This window comes from Diospyros lotus, chromosome 4 (assembly GCF_014633365.1).
Source record: "Diospyros lotus cultivar Yz01 chromosome 4, ASM1463336v1, whole genome shotgun sequence".
NCBI lineage: Eukaryota > Viridiplantae > Streptophyta > Magnoliopsida > Ericales > Ebenaceae > Diospyros > Diospyros lotus.
In genome coordinates, this window is record NC_068341.1 from 17,906,898 (window position 1) to 17,925,218 (window position 18,321).

An 18,321-nucleotide genomic window follows, 5' to 3' on the forward strand; every position below is an offset into this window, starting at 1 on the left:
TATTATTGCCCTCGAGTATCGATCTTATCAACATATTTTTAAACATTCTGGATCAACAACCAAATATAGAGATATTATTATAATCATATTGAATTACAAAATCATAAATTGCAAGAAGTAACATTTTATGATTGCTGCCACTATTTTCAACGAGTTCGCCACCCTCAAGACGTGACTCGGGAAATCCCATTGAAAGATTTCCTAGTGGGCTAGGATCCCATCTCCCATCGCACAATCTTGAGTGACTCAACAACTTGTGCAAGGATCAATTAGGTAAGTACTTGCTACCAATTGCATATCCATGTAACTCCTACATACGTTGGGTTGACAACTCCTTGTTATGCACATCTTATGTGCTCACAACCTTTGCCTCTATACTCAGTGAGCCTTCAGTGACTCAACAAACCCACCTTTCTAATTAAGTCGAACACATCATTCAGGAACATCTCATGGCCCATGAAACATAGGAATCATAGGTGACACATGACCTTGAATGATTCAACAAATCAAGTGCCAGCTAGAAACCTAATGCTTTATAATGATGGAAGGCAAGTTGGCTTAATATTAATGAGGGATTTATTATTTATTTATTCAGGTCTCATCATATGCAATTAATCAAATTAATCATGCATAACAAATGAGTCAAACCGGTGTATGGTATGGATAACTACGGCTAGCCCCCTCGAGCCTTAAAAGAGAAGTTAGCGGGTAAAACCTAGATGAAGAATCACAACTTGCTTCTCAAGCACATTCATCAAGCCTTCGTTGGTCTTCAAATCTTGTCTTCAATTTGGCTCAATCTCTTCCTCTGCATACAAACTACAACTATCACTACTCTATTCTATTCTACATACATTACATAGAATCAGAAACCCCGAGTTACATTCCGGGGAGAGTAAGATGAGAAGAGAATATACATCAGAATAGAAGAGAGGTAGGACACACAGGCCCTATTTCAAAAACCAAATTTAAAAGCATTCATTCGCAACATAAAATAAATGGTCGACTCGATCCATACCATACACCCATGCAATCAATCACATTAATTCATTTAGATTATGTCAATTAATTGTTACATCAATCTCATTGAAACATTTTTCAATAAATTGAAATTTGTATAATTTTTTGAAAAATAATACTGTTTCAATTATATTTGGGCTTGGGCATTATTCATTAGTCCAACTAACAAAGCTCAACAGGTCTTGGATTAATCAATGCATGTCAAACATGCACTAGAAGCCCAATAATTAATAAATTACCCATTAAATGGCCCCAGTCCATTTCAATCATAGCCCATAGGTGTCATACACACATGGATTGTATTGAAAAAGTCAAAAAATTGTCAAATAATTTGGTCGGGCCCAACCCGAGGGCACGAAACACACTCGGCCACCGAAGGGTCGGCCCAGGTGTTCATCGTGCACCCCGGGGAAGGGTCAAAGCCAAGCCTGAGACAGCGGGAGGGGCTGGGAGGCGGCTGGGCAGCATGTCGCACATGCTACCAAGCCAAAAGGCCACATGGGCGCGGCTAGGGTGAGCATGGCGCGCTTATGTCACATATGGCGCGCACGGCCATGGGTCATGCGGGCAGCAGGGGTTGCGTAAGGGCCGCTGGGGTCACCCAAGTCGGTCGCGAGCACGCACGGGTCGCACTCGTGGGCCGCACGCTGGTCGCGGGTTGCGTCTGGCTGTGCCTTGCTCACGCGCGGCTCTACCTAGCCGCGCCTCCGCGCACGCGGTCGGGCCATGCACTCGCCCTATTACACCTGGTAGCACCCTGCGTGTGCGCGGTTATGCCTGGCCGCACCCAACCATTCTAGGCTGGGCCCTAAAAGCACTTGGGTCACCCCAAGCAATGCCCTACGCATGCAGGCCCCGCGTGGCTACTTCTTTAGACCCTTCGATGCATCCGTATGCACCTCAAACCCCGTTTCGCCTTCTTCGTGTCATACACGACCTTTTACCATTTCACCAAAAATGTTTTGCAATCCAAAAATATACAAACGCAATAATTATTCCATTATTTCACAAATAACAACATAATCGAATCCGCACGTAAGGAATTGAAATATTTTGAACCTGGCTCTAATACCACTGAAAGTAAAGCAAGATCACTACAGGGAAAGCAGCGTAGTTCAAAATTTTTTTAACCTTACCCTGATCCCGGCGATTGGATCAACGTTGAAATCAAATCATTCACATACAAAATAAAATAAATTTAACCTTTAGATTTTTGAGTCGTTTGCAGATCCGAGCTGTCCAAGCGTCCGACCTCTGACTCATGATACACAACATGCGTCCATTGGCAAGGAGAGCGGAATAGAAGTGCTACCTCCTTCTCCTTTTTTTTGGCTTGAGTATAGACAGAAAAGAACGCCTTCGTTTCATATTGATGCCAAAAGAAACGGGGAAGAGTTAACGGCATTCGTTTTTCAACTCTTGAAAAACTACACAACCATTAATTCCTCAATTTGGGCAACCCATAAAAGGGTATTTATAGAGAAGCCTTTTAGGGTTTCTTAAACCCTAATGAATACGGGTCGGCCTATTTAATTTAGTCTAATTAGGAACTTAATTAAATGAGTTTATTCTAATCCAACTAGAAATATAATTAAACGGCCCAAATCTAATTATAAGTTTAAATAAAATATTTTGGCCCAAATTTAATTCAAGTCTAAATATAATATTTAATTTAATATTTGGCTCAAATCTAATTTAGTCCAAATATAATATTTAATATTTAATATTAGGCCCAAATCCAACTTAGTCCAAATATTAAGTTAAGCCCAAATATATTTTATTTACTATTTGCCACTCTAACAAATATAAAATTATTAAATTAAAAACTCCTTCCTAATTTAATCAATTGTCATTTTAGGAAACTCTTTCCATTAAGATGACCTCTCTTCATATCGACGCCATTACGTCCCTTTATTCTTTTTCCGTGAGAACTTACGACAGCACAACTTCTTGCCGAAATGTCCCACTTAACCATACTTCTGCTCTCCTGGTTTAAGCCAGGGACCACACCTTTTTGTATGACTCATTAGACTTCCGAATATATAGGCAATATGTTGGTACGAACACATAAGACAAGATTAGCCTCTAGCAAGGCGTCATGCCTACCCAATTATTCAGAAGGATTCATAATCTGCAACTAACATTTCACGAGCATGGTTACCGTGTAATTTGATCCTCTCATCAATATATTTTATGTGATCTCAAGTTTGGCAATGTGTTGCTTGATTATGATCACATGAGTTTTTCTTCGGTCATCCGGATATCTTCACTTAATAAAAAGTGAATCAATAACTCCTTATTGATCTCATTTACCATGGCCATGGATTTAAAGTGAATATCCACCGAATGCGCCTTAGATATATCATCCTCTATCAAGGGACAGACAAGTCCCATCTTGGTTATCCACCCATCTCCATAAGCCTCACGATATGCCAACGATCACCACGTGCAGCCTTTATTTAGGCCCATCAAAATGATGTCAAAGCATACTGGTCTTCTTATGAGATGACTGTGACAACCTCAGCTCCAAGGATTTGTTACACCCATCTCGTATGAGAATTCCATCAATATATAACCAAAATAGATTTTCATAGCGAGTCATGTCTAGTGACACGTTCTCCAATATTGGTCACCTATGTACTTATCTAGGCATCCCCATGCCTATGGGTGTGAGACCCCCATTGCTATCACATAGCAAAAACATAGCACATACAAGTCTTACCGCAATTATCAATGTCCATTCTTGACATTGCTATGACTTAGGACATTTAATGATGTCATGAAACTGTGATGCATCATCTCACATCTTTATAGATTAATCACAGTATACATCATATGGACTTTTATTTAGTTTCATCCGGTCATTACAATAATAATAAGAAACTAATAAAATGATTTCTTTGTGAGATTGAATAACTCCTTATTCAATAATAAATATGATTGCAATTGTCAATGTACAACATGCCCAATCTAATTGGGTATAGAGCACATACACTAACAGAATAACCTATAAACACTATCCAAGAGGCTCTTTTTAGACTTGCTAAAGAAATATGAAAAAAGGCAATGGAAGAAGAAATTGACTCAATGAAATTAAACCAAGTCTAGACATTAGTTGATTTTCCAAATGATCGAAAGCCAATTAGAAATAAATGGGTTCTGAAAATTAAGCGAAAGGTTAATGGATCCATTAAGAGACATAAGGCACATCTAGTAGCTAAGAGGTATACTCAGCAGGAATGAATTGATTATGAGGAAACGTTTTCTCCTGTTGTAAGATTTACCTCTATACGTCTTATCCTAGCAATAGTAACTAATTTAGATTTGGAATTACATCAAATGTATGTAAAAATAGCATTTCTAAATGGCAAACTAGAAAATGAAATTTATATGGAACAACTCATAGATTTCATAGAAAAGGGTCAAGAGCACAAAGTGTGTAGAGTCATGAGATCCATTTATGGGTTAAAACAATCTTCCAGATAGTGGTATTTAAGGTTTCATCAATTGATTATCTCATTGATTTTCAAATGATTGATAAAGACCACTGTATGTATGCTAAAAGATCTAACAATAAGTTCGTGATCTTATCTCTTTATGCTGACGACATACTTTTAGCTAGGAATGATAAAGAGTATCTTTTGAGTATCAAAGAGTGGTTGTCCTCCAATTTTGAGATGAAGAACTCAGGCGAAGCAATATATATTCTTGATGTTAAGATCAAGAGAAATTGTTCAAAGAAATTGTTAGCTCTTTCTCAAGAACCATATATTCAAAAAATTCTTAAACGATTTCATATGCAAGACTACAAGCTTGTAGATACTCTAATTGTGAAAGGCGAAGGCTTAACTTGAATGATGTGTCTTAAAACTCTACAAGAAAAAGAACAAATAGTTAAAGTTCCTTATTCTAATGTCTTGGGTAGTCTTATGTATACTATGATGTGCACAATATCAAGTATTTGCTATGTAGTTAGCATGGTGAGTAGATATCAATCAAATCTAGGCAAACCCCATTGGAAAGCCATGAAAAGGATAATGAGATACTTGATGGGTACAACCGATTATTCCCTCTATTATCAAGGAAAAGATCTACGCCTTGAGGGATATACTGATGTTGATTTGGAAAGAGATTTAGATAAAAGAAAATCTATTTATGGATAGTCTTTTCTACTTGGTAATGGGGTTATCTCTTAGAGTAGCAAGAAAAAAACTCGTGTGGTTTCATCTACCATGGAAGCCGACTTTGTAGCATTATAAGAAGCTGTTTGGTTAAAGAGGTTTTTGAACCACTTAGGAGTTGTGAATGATTCATCGAATTCTATTGTAGTGAATTGTGACAGTCAAGCTATAACAGCATTTACTAGGGATCCCAATTCCTCTTTATCGATATTTGTGGGCATATCAAGAAGAATTTAGTAAGTGCATTTTCTATTAAGGAGAACAAACATTATGCTTCAAACAAGAATAATACCAAAGAGAAAGAGAAACGATTATAACTTAGAGGTTACTTAGTTTTGCTTGTTTACTGATGCATGAGATCACCACCAAACCAACTTGCTATTGCTTGAGGGAAACCATGAGTTGGCAAATAATTTGATTCGACTTGGTTGTTTTTTGCCGTGTCTTTACCTCACTCTAGTTCATGAAGACACCTACAAATGATCAATTGCGATTTTCAAATTATTTCGCTAAACACTAACTTAATATTCTTATATTACAAGTTTTTCCAGCGAAAGTATTTTTTACCAAAGCAATCCGAAAACAACAGAAATTTCACAACAATGCCAGTGGAGCATTAAGATTGTTCATGGAGATAGTTCGAAGCTTGTCAACTCCCTCAAACACTAGAATTATGTGGCGATGTCGTTTCATCGTGACAAATAGCAAACAAGCTTTGATGGTTGTGCACCCCATCATAAGTGGTGATAACATAGTTGGGATCTTCTCGATCTTTCTCCACTCTTTTCTTCACTTTGCACCCCTCAGACGAGCACTTGTAATAATTTCTGATACATGTTATAAGTAGTTATTCAAGACATCAACAATACTTACTCACAAATTATTAATTACTTTTCAACCCAACATTATAAAATAATTACATAGAATGTTTCTTGTGACTTAGTACCAACATAGTATTATAAAAGAAAAAAAAAAGAATGACATTTTACAAAATTTTGGTACAGAAAAAGATAAATTCAAAATCTTATTATAGTTAAAGAGTATTTTTAGATATTAATGGCTGATGTCATTCAGTATAAAAAAAATTGGTATAGTATTGGAATATATACACTTAAAACTTAATTTCAATATAAAAATTGTTACCCTTATGGAATATTTAGATTAAAAAAATAATACATATTTAGATTAAATCATTTTGCCCATTTAACTTGCATTTGTGATTGTGCAAGTATAGGTAAAACGTTTCTAAGGTCCATTCGACCTGCATGTTTAGTCCAAACAATTGAACCATTAATTTATCATTTTCTTAATCAAAAGAATAAATTATACTTTAACATTTTTGAGGTTTGGCAAATGACGATACCATCTTTCATCATTTAAAAAAAAGGATAATAACTCCTTTTAATTTTATAATTTTAATTACACTTTCTTTTTTGATGTGTCATATGTCAAAGTCCAATACTAAGGGCCCAAGCCCATGAGAGTGAAGAACTAACAACAGCCCAAAAAGGCTGTCGCAAGGACTTTTGGGAGACTTGAAGGTCTCCCAGAGACTTTCCCACAATACAAATTTGTAGGGGAAAAAGAGTCTTCCAGTGACTCTCCAGTAGGGTACTCTCTGTCAGTAAAGAAGCACGAATAGATAAATTTTGAAAATACCTTTAAGAATTTTGGACAATATATGACTTATTTATGAAAGTTTTAATCTTAATTAATTTCAAAATATTAGAGATGGTTATTACAAATTCTCAACCTCTCCTATAAATAGGAATGCCCTCAAACTAAAAAAAGATATCCTTTGAACACCACTTCAATACTCTACACAATTTTCTGTAATTTCAAGTTTCAGATGATCGGTCTAATAACGAAATTTTTATTACAAATTCTATTATTATGTTCGAACGACAACACTCCCTATTATCCCTCTCCTTTCTTCAATAAACTTTAATTGTTTATCGATTTTTTTTTCTTTTTAATTTAAGTTAAATCATTGTTCAACTAAAAAGAGATAGACCCGTAAATAATTAGATTTTGGTTACTTCATCGTATGAGAAAAGAAAAAAGAAAGAGAGTAAAAGAAAGCGTGAAAATATTTTTGTTATCTTAAAATTTTTAACGTCTATAAAATAATGATAAGAGAAAAATATAGTCAAAGTTTTTATTAATATTAATAGAAATTTATATTATTTATCAAATATTTAAAAGGTGTGTATTCTCTTTATCAAATCATATAAATGCTAAATATAATGTACCCTAATTTAAATTAAGGTACCTTGGATAAGGGCTGTTCTTGACCATCTTCTTGCCATACTTTCTCCATTTAAACCCGTCGTCCATGATCTCATTCTCAGACTTGGTTCGAAACGCCACTCTAGCTTCCCATTCACCCACGTTCACTCTTCATTCCCATACAATACCAATAACAAAACCATAATAAAATTAATCATCCAAATAAAAAAACACACATTAGGATAATAGTCGAACACCCAATCAAAAATACAAAAATGTTAGCATTTTGTTAGTCTCTTTTAATAGCAATAATAGTAGTTATAGAATTGTATACTAAATTGAAATTTAATGACATTTTGATTACAAATTAGAGTTCAATTATCTTTTTATAATTTAGTATAAACTTTAGTGATCGTTTATGTAATTTACTCATTTCAAATCATACATGCCCTTTTCAGTTGACATGTATGTTTAATATATATTATTCAAATACCATTAGATGTTTACCTCGATAACGTTAAGCCTATCAACAACCATATTTTATAAGGTAATATTTGTTAAAATGAGTAAGATAATGTTGGAATATTTTTCAGATTAAAATATAAAATGATCAAGATAAGATTGAAAAATGTTTCAAGATTTTTATCAAATTAAAAAAAAAGATAAATTTATCTAAAGATCGAGAATTATTTAGATAAAAAAAGAATACTTTTAACAAACACTACCTCCAAACTCCTGTAAACGTATCCACAACTTATTCTTATGATCCCAAAAATAAAGAAGAATACTTTTAACAATACTAACAGTTGCATGTTGTCATTCCCGAGTGCGGCTGAAACGCATGCAGAACTAGAATTAGGGGGCATGTTCGTTATCGACGACGGGAAGCTTTCATCGGAGCGATCAACGACCGTCAGAAACTCGGCTAGCTCGTCATAAAAATCCTGATGGCGTCCTCCTTGAACATTATCGCCATCGCGATGACGATGACGATCACGATCGGGATGAGGATGAGGATGATCAGTGCTGCTGTGATGGGGGAAATTGCCAGTAGAGGAGGAGTAAGAGTAGTAGCAGTACTTGGACATGGTATGGATGGGAATGATATTAATTATTGGAGGCGTGGGATCGAATGGCGTCGGGGCCAAAGACTTAACCAAGACTTTCTGCATATAGCCAATATATGTCGTCGATGGATCATCCTTGTGCTTATATATATATATATACAAATTTAGTTTCAGCGTTTGTTCCCAGTCTGAGTCAACTTATTGGGTCTTGGTCTAGCCACGCGATTTTATATATGTATGTATGTATGTATGTATATATATATAATTATGAATTGAATTAAATTAGACATTTTACTGTAAAATTTGTGTGATATATATAAAAATGACTTTAGGCTAATATCCTCCCCCAGGGCCCCACCATCTGTCCCGATATATATATATATATATATATAAAGATAAATAGATGGAAACATGTACCCGCATGCTGGTCTTCTTCGCCGGTTGCGGCCGGCTTCGTGAACACCTTCCTCGCTGGGTGTACGAAGTTTCTGTATGCTCACAGTATTATTGCATCATCATTTCTCTTAAAAACGATGTCATTGAAACGTCTTGTCCTCTACACCACCCCCCCCCCCCAACCAAGGAAGGTCCAAAATTAATAAGTAATTAATTTTTTTTGAATTCATATTATGTTTATTTCGTTTGAACGAAAAAACATCACAATTTCCCAAATTTATGGATAATTTTTTAATATTAAATAATGTATAGTAAAATGTTATTTAAATGAGTAGAGCCTTCAATTTCTTAAATTTACAAATTATTTTTTAATATTAGATAATAAATAATGAAGTCTAAACTAGTAATGTAGCAGAAAAAAAAAAAAAAGACAATAAGTGACATTATTTTAGGAGAATATCATAAAATATTTTTTTTTAAATTTTGACTAGAAATTCTGCACTAATCTGGGCATTAAAGAAAAAAATAAATTAGTAAATTTTTAATTTACAGGACCTAACAATAAATTCTTCACATTTTTTATTTATTTAATTTTTTTGTTTTCAAATCTTTTTCTCTTGTCTATATTATCAATTAAAAAAATATTTTCTAAAATTGAATATAAAAATTTAATTAGTGGTTTTACATCTCAAAAGTCAAACAAAGAAAGAATTAAATAATTTTTAATATTTATTTATATTATTAAAAGGTCACTAAATTAACTCTTGTCTAAAACTACAAATATTTTTAAGACAACCTGGTCCTCTAATATAATTTTGGTTATTTTTAATAATTATATGTATATATATAAATAGAAAATGTTTATATATGGAAAGCTTAAATTCATAATATTATACTTTTCATTTTTAATAAATTCACCACTTTAGTCATTCTTGAAAACGTATTTTTATGGTTTTTAATATAAATATATATGTGTGTGTAATATTATATATCTTACTCTGTCTTCAACGAATTTAAAATTCTTTTTCTTTTACCAAGAATTTAAGGGTTAAATTTGTAAGTTAAATCATAATATTGCATGATGAACATAACATACAATTAATTATTAATACTCATAATTGTAAAACTCATGTAAATCACATAAATTATAATTAAATGCGTACCTGAATCCATAATAGGAAATATCGTAATGAGAAATACCAGCTGAAGACGAAATGCCAGAATCTGGTTTCTCCCCCTTGACCTCAACCGTAATGATGGAATAAATAACTGTAATGCTTTTGATTGTGTTGGGTAGGGAGAGGACTAGACCCCTATTTATAATAGTAGAAGTAGTCTCCCATCAAGACTCTTAGGAGTTATCATTAACATCTTCTAAACCAAATAGAATTAAGATTGACCATTATCTTATTAAATCCTTATATTTATCTTATCAGATTAATATAATTATATCTGATAATGAACTTAATTATCTCAACAGATAATTACTATAATATCTGTTGAGATATTTACATAAATTATCATGTGAGCCATAAGATAATTCTTACAAAATTTAGATAGGCTATGTTTAGAAAAGAATTAGTAATCAAATGAAAAGAAATAGAATTGAATGAAACCTTTTGTCCTGGATAAATAAAAAGTAATGGAAACTGATATACTGTGACGACCTGGCGTACTATCGATCGTCATTGTAACTCAAAGTTACGTAAAAAGGTCCTACTCTAAAGGTCAGCTATACCCTGATAGCAGGAAAATAAAATAATGTGGGCATTCTGGATAGGGTCCAAACTTCACCATCTCTGACCATTGAGAACTTGAAGTTTAAGACTCATAAGCAGCGGAAAGACACTCGAGTCTTGTATCTGACATGTGCCCTATAAACAAATTAATAAGCTGCAATTTATATATATTTTGGCTCACACACACACAAAGTTTTCATTATTATATAAAAAAAAAACAAATCCAACCGACAAGCACAGACGACGTTCGATACAACTATTAAACGAAATAATTACAAGCCACTTGGCCCGCACCCCCATCATGGATTGCCAGTCTTATCGTCTGGCTGGTCATCGACACATACTGCATTTCCCTTACCAAGCCTCAAGCCATCTCTGTGATTAGTGGGAATGAATGGGTGAATCTTGGGATTCAATTGTAACGGTCCGCCTGTAACGACCCGCTCCTACTTACGGGCACCACCGGCAAATAATCGACCGGATTACTCACCTATCAAACCACAACTGAAGGGTTGGACTATGTTTTAACAGGAAACGCCTTAGGTGGGAACTAGGCTTCGTCATTCCCTTCGCTCCACTCAAGAATAGGTCTCAACACAAATAAGGAAAAACTCAACGAACCGAGACCCGAAACCCGAGTGAGTTTCACCTCTCTTCAACTCGCCCCATAGCAAGCCAGAGGTGACTCAGGCACAAAGCTAGCATGATAAACATTTCGCTAAGTATTGGGGATTTATGAGAACATACCTTGCTGATCTTTACTCGATCCGAAACTTGGCTTTACCAACTAAGCCATATACCACAAACAATCTCACAATCATTTATCACACTACGCTGATTTCAACAATTAAATACATCTAGTGCTCAATATCGTTTACATTCAATTACATGAATACATATAAAAATTACAGGAAATTACACAACAACACATCTCAGGCAACAAACTAATTGCCACAACAGCCTCCCGGCACCATCCTTGCTTGCATCTGGACTTGCATCATCTACACATGAGGTAAAACCTCATGAGTCATAAAGACTCAGTAAGGGTGCAATGCATGTAAATATGAATATAATCATGTTTATGTATGCCAAATGCATGCAAATGAGGGTAGGTCCACTCATCCTCACAACCCACTAAGGTTTGAGGCATCAACCTATCAGCCCCCACCACACTAGTCCTCCATATGGCCATCGGTCCACTAGGTCTTGCATCACACAAGATATAATCACTACATGCCAATGCAACATAAATACATTATCAAACACATTTACCAACTTACAAGGCCACCTCCACATGGGGCCGTCCCTTACCTGGCTCGAAGCCTCATCTCTGCTTCGGCACAAACTCCAGCCCGAACTCCAACCTCTTTTAGGATCACCGTCTACCCGGTCGAACCTAGATGCAAACACACACAAACCCAACTCCATTAACATCCGGCATTCAACCAATGCTCTCAACTACACCGCACACACCATCAAAACCATCCATCAACAATTTTCCAAACAACCCCGACATAGGGTTTAATCCCACAAATAACTATTTTACATTAACTCGCTTAATGCAAATAACTGGGGAAGAAAATATTAATTTACCTCGACTCATTTGGAAAAAAATTCAAAAACGCCTACACCGACGTTGCCTCTCGAGCTGCCATTTGCGCCCAAAATCTCATATTTGAGCTCCCGACACACTCCTCTAGCCCCTAATTTAAATTCCAGAACTTTCTCCCATTTTCCTGAAATTTTTTGGGATTTTTCTCCATTTTTCCTTTATTTTCCAGAATTTCCATTATTTCTTTTATTTTATTTTTCTTTTTCTCTTTATTTTTCCTCTTCCCTTACTGTTCATCGTCTTCTTCTTCTCTGGCCTTTCCCGCGCGTGCCTTCTCCTTCCTCTCGGCTAGCATCTTCCCCGCATGGCCGCGAGCCACCCTCACTGCCGTCATCTCAGCCATCACCGACCACCTCCAATCGATCGCGCAACCACCGCAGCCATCGCGAGCTTCCTCCCGCGCACGGCAGCTTCAGCGCGTCTGCCATGGCCAAGCCCCTGGCCGCCTTGCTGCTGCCGCCCACTGGCTCGCTGGATGCCTCTCAACGCTGCTCGCTGCCACCTCTAGCATCTTCCAGCCGCCGCTAGCCATTGATCGACCATCCTTGCACGACGCAGAACCCCTTGGTTGCTGCTCTTCTTCGTCGGCCATGACAGCGACTGCCATGGCCGGTTAGGCTTCAAGCTCTCCCTCACACTCTATCTCTCACTCTCGACTGCTCTCGGCCCGACTCTTTGATCTCTCCCTTTCTCCTCTCTTCTTCTCACTCTCTGCTCTCTCATTCCCACTCTCTGTTCGGCCATTTCAAATAGCAAAGGGACGCACGAAGCTTCAAGGAAGCTTCCTCAGGCCTATATATATATATATAAACTAATTACATATTTAACCCACTAATTTTCCCATAATTTCACTTAGGAAATTTGTATAATTGCATTTGAGGATTTCTATAATAACACTTGGGCCTCTCGAGGCTTAAATTAATTATAATTAAGCCACTCCCAACTCAATTTCTTTGAAAATTAATATTTGAGTTTTACTCGGAAATACCGACTTCGTCCCTGCGCCTGCACGGGACTTTTATTCCACCTTGAAACACCTAAGGGTTTCCTTACTCAAAAAACCCAGCCACCCTTAGTTTCCCCTCAGCTTCGAGGAGTCCCATCCGACTATTCGGTGTTGGCACCCACTCGAGCTTATACATAATTTATTCCAAAAATTATTCCCGGTCAGACTGCTTCTAGCGTCATAAACCTCACCTCGAGACGCTCATCAATCTCTTGCCCTCTTCCCTGGACATTCAAGTCCCGAGCACTATCTACCGCCAATTCGGCGATTTTATTAATTAATTTCTCGAAACCGACCCTTTGGCTTCCTGGACCACCCGAGGTCCTTTCAAAAAAATAAAAAATTATTTATTTTCAACACCATGTAATACCGGGTATTACACCGCCTCCCGGAGCCGTTACCGCAGATAGAGGATTTGTGAGAGGGTCATTAATTCAGTGATATCGAATAATATCATAAACTAAAACTCTCACACAACTTTTTTAGAAACCATTACTCTTTATCGCAAATCATTTAATAGTCGTCCTTATATAATCATTCACAACTTGGGCCCACATGCGCTTGCATAACCTGTATCTACCTCAAAGGCATAAAAACATTATTTTGACCAAATCGACGACACCCAGGATCTAATCTCGAAAGAGCTTTGCACTTGCTATCATGGCTCGATGAACTAAACCCAACCCCATCGAATGCACCTATTCCCTTGGACAACTCTCTTATCTGGAATGATGGAAAACAAAGATGAGTCGCGAGACTCAGCAAGCTCTAAAAAGAAAGGCTGAAGGGTACAGACAGGACTATTCCCATAACACCCCATGCAATTCATGCCAATGCAACGTCATGTCATGCCATGCCCAATATTTGTCTTATTTCTAGATGCACAAACATATAATAAATTTCACATAAATGGTCATTGGGGCCCACATAAAACACACGCTGGCACTCAAGTCCAACACACAAACCTGTTAGCAGTCTTTTATAAGCTACCTACTTACCGTTTCCCTTACATGTCCATTCCTGTCGCTCATAACATAATCTGTTGCCGTGCGTCTCACCCAAAGGTCTTTATGTTGCCGTGGGTCTCACCCCGAGGTCTTATTGTCGTCGTGGGTCTCACCCCAAGGTCTTTCCGTGGGCCACGCCGTAGTGGGTCTCACTCCTAAGGTCTTACCGTGAGCCACGCCTACCACCCATACTCATCACCTGTAGCTACACATTCTCACCATGCAGTGTAACAATTAGGAAATGTAACGGCTTTTGCAGCATAAACGTGATGACAAGACCCCATAAACTAAGCATCAAGCCATGCTACGCCCACATAGGAATACACACATGCAAAATGCTCTAAATGCACCACCTTACCTAAAGAACCCGGGTTAGCTCTAAACCAACCGGGTCATGCAGATGCTCACACATCCCGTCACACACAAAGCATGTCCCCAAGTGAATGCAACACAATCCCTATGCAGCACATACTTTATGATATGTACACAATCAATGCAGAAATCTGGTAGTACTAGCTCTTCTAGCCCGTCTAGCGCTTATCGTAACAGCCGATGACTGGCGCCCATACATCCAACCATCAACTGTTACGACCTACGGTCGATAGTCAGTGGCTTTGTACCCCATACCCTTAAAACACACATTAAACTTAGTCACTTAAACCCATCATTCCACATACTTAATCCATGACAACTTAGACGCTATTATGACATTCACGATCTCATCACTTCTTATACATAGGAAACCATCTCAATACACATGTTACCACACACTACACTTCTCCAGTAAGACTCTTCACATATCCCAATTAAACCGTAGTTCAATCTTCTAAAAACCTAGCCCATCAGGTTTGGCATCATTCCCAAGGGAAGCGGAGCGGTATGAAGCTCTGCGACAATAGAAAAGAAAGACACCAAGACATCATTGTTTAGCTCATTCTATTAACAATAAACTCATTAATAAAATAAAAGTCATAAAGTGGTTACCACGCGGATTATTATTATTTATGCGTAGAACCGAGTCACGGTGATGGAGGGTTTAAAATATGAAAAATAACGAAGACTCTCGTAGGAAATGAGGAACATGAGGAGAGGGTTAGGAGCTTGCCTGTTATCGACTGATTCTTGACTTTTCTATGCTCCCCATGCGAAGTAAAGTGTTCGATATAAAATAACAAGTTAACGGCTCAAATTAATTTAATTTAACTGCATATTCGACATAATCTAGCCGTACAAATTTTATAACTTAAACATATAAAATTTATGCTAATTTTACTCACTTACCGGGATATTTTTAGATATTAAATAGCCTCAAAATCTCTTATTTTCCCTTCAATTTTCTCATTTCCTTTGCTGCTGCCTAGCTCCATCTTCTTCATCATATTTCTTCCCTTGAAACGGCCTGAAAATGGCCAAAATTGGCATTTAAAATAGCAGCAAAACGCTGCTTGGAGCGCAATGGGCGGCCTAAAGGCCGCCATGTGGCATGGCCAGTAGCTGCCGCGCAGCCACCCTCCCCCGCCTCGAAACGATGTGATGTCGTTTCGAGGCTTCTTGCGCTAGAAAAATTCCAGGAAAATCTGCCACCTCGCGCGCACACGGTCGCGGATCGATCCCCCGACCTCACCCAGCAAACGCGCACGCATGACCAACTGGTCTGGCAGCCTCCTTACCCTATATGCACGCGTAATAATATTTAAGGGAACCCTCGCTCTACTTTCAGTAATTACACCACAGCCCCCAAACTTTCGAAATATGCACACACACCCCTGAATCCCAATTTTCGTTTATTTCACTTACACCCCGAAATTTCCAAAATCTCCCAATTTAATTTATTTTATTATTTTCTTATTTCCATAAATGTTCTCAAATAAAATAATTAACTACCTTAATTTCCAATTTCCTCAAAATATCATAAATAAATATTTTCTCTAAAATTTTCAAATACTCCAAAATATCCTCAAATACTAAAATTAATAATTATTATTTATCTCCAATTTTTTTGGGATGTTACATCAATAAATGTAATATGCAATACAATAAATTAATAAGCATGATATTATAGATAAATATGAAGTGTTGCATGTATGCAATCCCATCCATCTCACTTATCTCAAACTCTTAGTGGCCCCTAGTGGTTCATTCTAAGACCCTATTTTGAGACTCTCATGATCAGAAATCCACTACCCCGTGTCTAGGCACTCCCTTAACATTTTATGCAAGTTATGATAAAAGTAATTTACACATAGAGCATATTAACCCTTGCCTTAAAATATTTGTCACCTATTGACTCGTTATACCTACCGTCGGTGCACACGGAATTCCCTTAGGAAAATATTTATAACATAAGGTTCATAGATTAATTAAATACCCATATACTAAATCCACTAAATTGCCTTGCTACTAAATCCACCAAATTAATTCATTAACTATTGTTCTACATTAATTAAATTAACTGATTTCTAAACAAATTTGTTCTCCTAAATTGTCAAATAAGAGTTACCTCACTGCCGAAATCTCTTCCTCAAGCTCACAACCAACTCCTTCCAAAGTCCTTTCTGCCTTTGCTTCCCTTGATCTCAATTTTCATAGCCAAACTCTCCTATTTATTCTTAAATTTCAAACTCAGTTCATTGCAAACTCTATTTAGTTTATTCACTTCAAATCCCATCATTTGATAAACAACATCATTTCACTTTCTCAATTTCACATGGTGTAATTTCATTTGGAAAAGAAATAAGGCTTTGGCGGATAGCAGCAAAGACAGCCCTAGCAACTACTACGTGGCCACGCGCATAGGTGCCATTTGGCACCTTGAAATAACGGTGCCTGGCTGGGTTTTTCTTACGTGGCCGAGGGATCGATCCCGCGACCCACCCCAACCTCCTATGCGCGCCTGACCGGCTGCTCCAGCCTCACCTTCAATTAATATTGCGCTTGTTTTATATTTATGGTGATGTTACTCCAATTTTCATTATTTCACTTAAACCCCAAAACTTTTTTTCAAAAATTCATCCAATTCCCAAATATGCAATAATTATAAAGAAATTATCTTAATCTCCAAAAATTTATTAATTATTTCTCAAGTTCGTTAATCATTAATAGACCATAAATACATTATTTCCCATAAATCACCCGACATCACTTTTTATTATCCTATTTTTCTCTTCAATAAAAATTCCTTAAGTATCTTACCATAGATCCACAAGTGAATTTAATATTTTCATAAAGATCTTTAATTATATAAAACTCTCAACAATTAACTACCGAGATTAATTGTTATTCCTTAGAAATATAGAGACGTTACATTTAGCAACATAAGAAAATAATGAAAAATAGTTTCTTCTCATTTGGGTGAGCGATAAATTAATAGATTTAACTTTCTAATTTTAAATCCTAAAGAATTCAAAACCAATTGAAGAGATTTATTGCTATCTTAATTGGGCCAAGCCTGTAAAATCCTCCGTTGGCCGGTAGTTGTCGAGCTTAAAAATCTTTGAGGTAAAATCTTTGAGATGGCACCAAGTATTCCATTTTGCCAGGACCTATACAAAGAGTAGGACCCTGCCAGTAAAGCAATCGAATTCATCTTATTCTCTACATACTACTTGCTAGTATTTATTATTATTTTGAGCGTCAAAGACTAAATTAGAGGATCCAACCCTAGAAGTGTTCAAATACCAATTCAAATTGATTGCCAAGCAATCCAATCCTTGGTCCACCCAAAGACACCAGCCAATCTTTGATTTGATTTGATTAGTCTAGGATCAGTCCAAGACTTAAAACCGGTTGACTTAGTTGTAACTTATTAAGTTGAATGTTAAATGTTGTATCCCAATTCTAATTTGGTTCGATCCAAGGCCAATTCAATCTAGTCTGGACCGAATAAACACCCTTATTCAGTCTCGTCTCTTCTTGTAGGCAATCCTATCAAGATAGATTATAGTGATAGGTCGCAAACCATCATCAAATTTTATCTATACATTATAAATTAATTTTCCACTCATTTGTTTTGGATCCATTGTCTCTTAATTTAGGGAGATCAAAACAGGTGATTTGAAGAAATT

General features: G+C 36.7%; 1 protein-coding gene across 7 annotated transcripts in view; it reads right to left on the reverse strand.

Moving 5' to 3' along the window:
* The window catches only part of LOC127798880 (probable WRKY transcription factor 51), a 35,072-nt gene extending 26,442 nt beyond the window's left edge, over window positions 1-8,630 (reverse strand). For 2 of the 7 annotated variants that reach the window (XR_008022506.1, XM_052332520.1), the window contains exons 1-2: window positions 8,235-8,629; window positions 7,474-7,599 (exon numbers count right to left, since the gene is read on the reverse strand). Coding sequence is in view for 5 of the 7 variants with exons in the window: in XM_052332520.1 (XP_052188480.1) it covers window positions 7,474-7,599; window positions 8,235-8,602 (494 nt within the window). In the remaining 2 variants the exon portion in view is untranslated. The other 5 variants (XM_052332522.1, XM_052332524.1, XR_008022505.1 and 2 more) reach the window with 4 other exon arrangements.
* Window positions 8,631-18,321: the final 9,691 nt, after the last annotated feature.